The 7,500-nt window shown below is 46.7% G+C and overlaps 1 protein-coding gene across 6 annotated transcripts in view; it reads right to left on the bottom strand.

The window, feature by feature from the left end:
- The window catches only part of LOC127916402 (type II inositol 3,4-bisphosphate 4-phosphatase-like), a 76,471-nt gene that overhangs the window by 16,396 nt on the left and 52,575 nt on the right, over positions 1–7,500 (bottom strand). For 4 of the 6 annotated variants that reach the window (XM_052498100.1, XM_052498096.1, XM_052498097.1 and 1 more), the window contains 2 exons: positions 3,002–3,140; positions 740–1,101 (listed from right to left, as the gene is read on the bottom strand). In XM_052498100.1, coding sequence (XP_052354060.1) covers positions 740–1,101; positions 3,002–3,140 — 501 coding nt within the window. The remainder of the gene's footprint in view (positions 1–739; positions 1,102–3,001; positions 3,141–7,500) is intronic. The other 2 variants (XM_052498099.1, XM_052498101.1) reach the window with 2 other exon arrangements.

The raw sequence follows: 7,500 nt of genomic DNA, 5'->3' as shown, positions 1-7,500 counted from the left end.
CAAAACATGACCACATGTTAGAGATCTAACCAAACATGACCACATGTTAGAGATCTAACCAAACATGACCACATGTTAGAGATCTAACCAAACATGTTAGAGATCTAACCAAACATGACCACATGTTAGAGATCTAACCAACCATGACCACATGTTAGAGATCTAACCAAATATGACCACATGTTAGAGATCTAACCAAACATGACCACATGTTAGAGATCTAACCAAACATGACCACATGTTAGAGATCTAACCAAACATGACCACATGTTAGAGATCTAACCAAACATGACCACATGTTAGAGATCTAACCAAACATGTTAGAGATCTAACCAAACATGACCACATGTTAGAGATCTAACCAAATATGACCACATGTTAGAGATCTAACCAAACATGACCACATGTTAGAGATCTAACCAAACATGACCACATGTTAGGGATCTAACCAAACATGACCACATGTTAGAGATCTAACCAAACATGACCACATGTTAGGGATCTAACCAAACATGACCACATGTTAGAAATCTAACCAAACATGACCACATGTTAGAGATCTAACCAAACATGACCACATGTTAGAGATCTAACCAAACATGACCACATGTTAGGGATCTAACCAAACATGACCACATGTTAGAGATCTAACCAAACATGACCACATGTTAGTGATCTAACCAAACATGAACACATGTTATCAACTATACAAGAGCCCCCTCCCCACCACACTACTCACTGCCTGGCTGAAGACAGCATCTCGTCTGTGTGTCAGGGCCTGACCATGGCAGGCTGATGCTGCTGCCCCCTGTAGGAGGACAAAGGTCATAGCACACCGGGCCCTCTCCACCGCGTCACTCACACACTCCTTCAGAGTCACAACTAGAGGGAGGAGTTGTTCTTGCCACGAAGGGGACAGGTCTGGAAGAGGGGCGAGAGAGACCTGCCAAGGAGAGCGGGAAGAGTCTGGAAGAGGGGCGAGAGAGGCCTGCCAAGGAGCGCGGGAAGAGTCTGGAAGAGGGGCAAGAGAGGCCTGCCAAGGAGCGCGGGAAGAGTCTGGAAGAGGGGCGAGAGAGGCCTGCCAAGGAGAGCGGGAAGAGTCTGGAAGAGGGGCGAGAGAGAGTTCAAATCCATTCAATTATCTGTGGAACGAATGATTTCAGGAACTTAATAAAAGTTGCAAACAGAAATGGATCCTTCATTAAAGTTCTCCCCAATCTGAATCGGTCGGATTGATTGAAGATATAGTAACCTCTCCATTCACTTATAGATCTTTTCTTAAGGAACCAAGGAAGGAAGGATGTAGGAACCAAGGATGTAAGAACCAAGGAAGGATGTAGGAACCAAGGTAGGAAGGATGTAGGAACCAAGGAAGGAAGGACCAAGGAAGGATGTAGGAACCAAGGAAGGATGTAGGAACCAAGGTAGGAAGGATGTAGGAACCAAGGAAGGAAGGATGTAGGAACCAAGGATGTAAGAACCAAGGAAGGATGTAGGAACCAAGGTAGGAAGGATGTAGGAACCAAGGTAGGAAGGATGTAGGAACCAAGGATGTAAGAACCAAGGAAGGATGTAGGAACCAAGGTAGGAAGGATGTAGGAACCAAGGAAGGAAGGATGTAGGAACCAAGGATGTAAGCACCAAGGAAGGATGTAGGAACCAAGGTAGGAAGGATGTAGGAACCAAGGAAGGAAGGATGTAGGAACCAAGGATGTAAGAACCAAGGAAGGATGTAGGAACCAAGGTAGGAAGGATGTAGGAACGAAGCTAGGAAGGATGTAGGAACCAAGGAAGGAAGGATGTAGGAACCAAGGAATGAAGGATGTAGGAACCAAGGTAGGAAGGATATAGGAACCAAGGTAGGAAGGATATAGGAACCAAGGAAGGAAGGATGAAGGAACCAAGGATGTAGGAACCAAGGAAGGAAGGATGTAGGAACCAAGGAAGGAAGGATGTAGGAACCAAGGAAGGAAGGATGTAGGAACCAAGGAATGAAGGATGTAGGAACCAAGGTAGGAAGGATATAGGAACCAAGGTAGGAAGGATATAGGAACCAAGGAAGGAAGGATGAAGGAACCAAGGATGTAGGAACCAAGGAAGGAAGGATGTAGGAACCAAGGAAGGAAGGATGTAGGAACCAAGGTAGGAAGGATGTAGGAACCAAGGAAGGAAGGATGTAGGAACCAAGGAAGGAAGGATGTAGGAACCAAGGAATGAAGGATGTAGGAACCAAGGTAGGAAGGATATAGGAACCAAGGTAGGAAGGATATAGGAACCAAGGAAGGAAGGATATAGGAACCAAGGAAGGAAGGATGAAGGAACCAAGGATGTAGGAACCAAGGAAGGAAGGATGTAGGAACCAAGGAAGGAAGGATGTAGGAACCAAGGAAGGAAGGATGTAGGAACCAAGGTAGGAAGGATGTAGGAACGAAGCTAGGAAGGATGTAGGAACCAAGGAAGGAAGGATGTAGGAACCAAGGAATGAAGGATGTAGGAACCAAGGTAGGAAGGATATAGGAACCAAGGTAGGAAGGATATAGGAACCAAGGAAGGAAGGATGAAGGAACCAAGGATGTAGGAACCAAGGAAGGAAGGATGTAGGAACCAAGGAAGGAAGGATGTAGGAACCAAGGAAGGAAGGATGTAGGAACCAAGGAAGGAAGGATGTAAGAACCAAGGAAGGAAGGATGTAGGAACCAAGTAAGGAAGGATTTAGGAACCAAGTAAGGAAGGATTTAGGAACCTAGGTAGGAAAGATGTAGGAACCAAGGAAGGAAGGATGTAGGAACCAAGTAAGGAAGGATTTAGGAACCTAGGTAGGAAAGATGTAGGAACCAAGGAAGGAAGGATGTAGGAACCAAGTAAGGAAGGATTTAGGAACCTAGGTAGGAAAGATGTAGGAACCAAGGAAGGAAGGATGTAGGAACCAAGGAAGGAAGGATGTAGGAACCAAGGAAGGAAGGATGTATTTCTGAAGTATTGCTACAGTTTGGGGCCGTACCAGTGTTGTGTGAGGTGGTGGTGACATCATTCTGTGTCTGTGAGGTCACTTCCTGTTTCCTGTTCTCCCTCTCCTGTAGCCGGTCCACCATGGCGATGATGCAGTTCAGACTCATAGCAACGTTAGCCCACACCCTGTCCTAAACACACAACGTTAGTCCACACCCTATCCTAAACACACAACGTTAGTCCACACCCTGTCCTAAACACACAACGTTAGCCCACACCCTGTCCTAAACACACACACAACGTTAGCCCACACCCTGTCCTAAACACACAACGTTAGCCCCAACCCTGTCCTAAACACACAACGTTAGCCCACACCCTGTCCTAAACACACACACAACGTTAGCCCACACCCTGTCCTAAATACACAACGTTAGCCCACACCCTGTCCTAAACACACACAACGTTAGCCCACACCCTGTCCTAAACACACAACGTTAGCCCACACCCTGTCCTAAACACACAACGTTAGCCCACACCCTGTCCTAAACACACAACGTTAGCCCACACCCTGTCCTAAACACACAACGTTAGCCCACACCCTGTCCTAAACACACAACGTTAGCCCACACCCTGTCCTAAACACACAACGTTAGCCCACACCCTGTCCTAAACACACACAACGTTAGCCCACACCCTGTCCTAAACACACAACGTTAGCCCACACCCTGTCCTAAACACACAACGTTAGCCCACACCCTGTCCTAAACACACAACGTTAGCCCACACCCTGTCCTAAACACACAACGTTAGCCCACACCCTGTCCTAAACACACAACGTTAGCCCACACCCTGTCCTAAACACACAACGTTAGCCCACACCCTGTCCTAAACACACAACGTTAGCCCACACCCTGTCCTAAACACACAACGTTAGTCCACACCCTGTCCAACACATTAGTCAACACCCTGTCCAACACATTAGTCCACACCCTGTCCTACACATTAGTCAACACCCTGTCCAACACATTAGTCAACACCCTGTCCAACACATTAGTCAACACCCTGTCCTACACATTAGTCAACACCCTGTCCAACTCATTAGTCAACACCCTGTCCAACACATTAGTCAACACCCTGTCCAACACATTAGTCCACACCCTGTCCTACACATTAGTCAACACCCTGTCCAACACATTAGTCAACACCCTGTCCAACACATTAGTCAACACCCTGTCCAGCACATTAGTCAACACCCTGTCCTAAACACACAACATTAGTCAACACCCTGTCCAACTCATTAGTCAACACCCTGTCCAACACATTAGTCAACACCCTGTCCAACACATTAGTCAACACCCTGTCCAACACATTAGTCAACACCCTGTCCTACACATTAGTCAACACCCTGTCCAACTCATTAGTCAACACCCTGTCCAACACATTAGTCAACACCCTGTCCAACACATTAGTCCACACCCTGTCCTACACATTAGTCAACACCCTGTCCAACACATTAGTCAACACCCTGTCCAACACATTAGTCCACACCCCTGTCCTACACATTAGTCAACACCCTGTCCAACACATTAGTCAACACCCTGTCCAACACATTAGTCAACACCCTGTCCAACACATTAGTCAACACCCTGTCCTACACATTAGTCAACACCCTGTCCAACACATTAGTCAACACCCTGTCCAACACATTAGTCCACACCCTGTCCTACACATTAGTCAACACCCTGTCCAACACATTAGTCAACACCCTGTCCAACACATTAGTCAACACCCTGTCCAACACATTAGTCAACACCCTGTCCAACACATTAGTCAACACCCTGTCCTACACATTAGTCAACACCCTGTCCAACACATTAGTCAACACCCTGTCCAACACATTAGTCCACACCCTGTCCTACACATTAGTCAACACCCTGTCCAACACATTAGTCAACACCCTGTCCAACACATTAGTCAACACCCTGTCCAACACATTAGTCAACACCCTGTCCAACACATTAGTCAACACCCTGTCCAACACATTAGTCAACACCCTGTCCTACACATTAGTCAACACCCTGTCCAACACATTAGTCAACACCCTGTCCTACACATTAGTCAACACCCTGTCCAACACATTAGTCAACACCCTGTCCTACACATTAGTCAACACCCTGTCCAACACATTAGTCCACACCCTGTCCAGCACATTAGTCAACACCCTGTCCTACACATTAGTCAACACCCTGTCCAACACATTAGTCAACACCCTGTCCTACACATTAGTCAACACCCTGTCCTACACATTAGTCAACACCCTGTCCAACACATTAGTCAACACCCTGTCCAACACATTAGTCAACACCCTGTCCTACACATTAGTCAACACCCTGTCCAACATATTAGTCAACACCCTGTCCTACACATTAGTCAACACCCTGTCCAACATATTAGTCCACACCCTGTCCTACACATTAGTCAACACCCTGTCCAACACATTAGTCAACACCCTGTCCAACACATTAGTCAACACCCTGTCCAACACATTAGTCAACACCCTGTCCTACACATTAGTCAACACCCTGTCCAACACATTAGTCCACACCCTGTCCAACACATTAGCCAACACCCTGTCCAACACATTACTCCACACCCTGTCCTAAACACACAACATTAGTCCACACCCTGTCCTACACATTAGTCAACACCCTGTCCTACACATTAGTCAACACCCTGTCCAACACATTAGTCAACACCCTGTCCAGCACATTAGTCAACACCCTGTCCAACACATTAGTCAACACCCTGTCCTACACATTAGTCAACACCCTGTCCTACACATTAGTCCACACCCTGTCCAACACATTAGTCAACACCCTGTCCTACACATTAGTCAACACCCTGTCCAACACATTAGTCAACACCCTGTCCTACACATTAGTCCACACCCTGTCCAACACATTAGTCAACACCCTGTCCAACTCATTAGTCAACACCCTGTCCAACACATTAGTCAACACCCTGTCCTACACATTAGTCAACACCCTGTCCTACACATTAGTCCACACCCTGTCCAACACATTAGTCAACACCCTGTCCAACTCATTAGTCAACACCCTGTCCAACACATTAGTCAACACCCTGTCCTACACATTAGTCCACACCCTGTCCAACACATTAGTCAACACCCTGTCCAACACATTAGTCAACACCCTGTCCAACACATTAGTCAACACCCTGTCCAACACATTAGTCAACACCCTGTCCAACTCATTAGTCAACACCCTGTCCAACACATTAGTCAACACCCTGTCCTACACATTAGTCCACACCCTGTCCAACACATTAGTCAACACCCTGTCCTACACATTAGTCCACACCCTGTCCAACTCATTAGTCAACACCCTGTCCTACACATTAGTCAACACCCTGTCCAACACATTAGTCCACACCCTGTCCAACACATTAGTCAACACCCTGTCCTACACATTAGTCCACACCCTGTCCAACTCATTAGTCAACACCCTGTCCTACACATTAGTCAACACCCTGTCCAACACATTAGTCAACACCCTGTCCTACACATTAGTCCACACCCTGTCCAACACATTAGTCAACACCCTGTCCAACTCATTAGTCAACACCCTGTCCAACACATTAGTCCACACCCTGTCCAACACATTAGTCAACACCCTGTCCTACACATTAGTCAACACCCTGTCCAACTCATTAGTCAACACCCTGTCCAACACATTAGTCAACACCCTGTCAACTCATTAGTCAACACCCTGTCCAACACATTAGTCAACACCCTGTCCTACACATTAGTCCACACCCTGTCCAACACATTAGTCAACACCCTGTCCAACTCATTAGTCAACACCCTGTCCAACACATTAGTCAACACCCTGTCCTACACATTAGTCCACACCCTGTCCAACTCATTAGTCAACACCCTGTCCTACACATTAGTCAACACCCTGTCCAACACATTAGTCAACACCCTGTCCAACACATTAGTCAACACCCTGTCCAACACATTAGTCAACACCCTGTCCAACACATTAGTCAACACCCTGTCCTACACATTAGTCAACACCCTGTCCTACACATTAGTCAACACCCTGTCCAACACATTAGTCAACACCCTGTCCTACACATTAGCCAACACCCTGTCCAGCACATTAGTCAACACCCTGTCCTACACATTAGTCAACACCCTGTCCTACACATTAGTCAACACCCTGTCCAACACATTAGTCAACACCCTGTCCAACACATTAGTCAACACCCTGTCCTACACATTAGTCAACACCCTGTCCAACACATTAGTCCACACCCTGTCCAGCACATTAGTCAACACCCTGTCCTACACATTAGTCAACACCCTGTCCAACATATTAGTCCACACCCTGTCCTACACATTAGTCAACACCCTGTCCAACACATTAGTCAACACCCTGTCCAACACATTAGTCCACACCCTGTCCTACACATTAGTCAACACCCTGTCCTACACATTAGTCAACACCCTGTCCAACACATTAGTCA

The sequence above is a fragment of the Oncorhynchus keta genome, chromosome 35 (genome assembly GCF_023373465.1).
Source record: "Oncorhynchus keta strain PuntledgeMale-10-30-2019 chromosome 35, Oket_V2, whole genome shotgun sequence".
NCBI classification, from domain to species: Eukaryota; Metazoa; Chordata; class Actinopteri; order Salmoniformes; family Salmonidae; genus Oncorhynchus; species Oncorhynchus keta.
The sequence above is the reverse complement of the archived record's forward strand: the minus strand, read 5'-3'. Positions and strand labels throughout refer to the sequence as shown.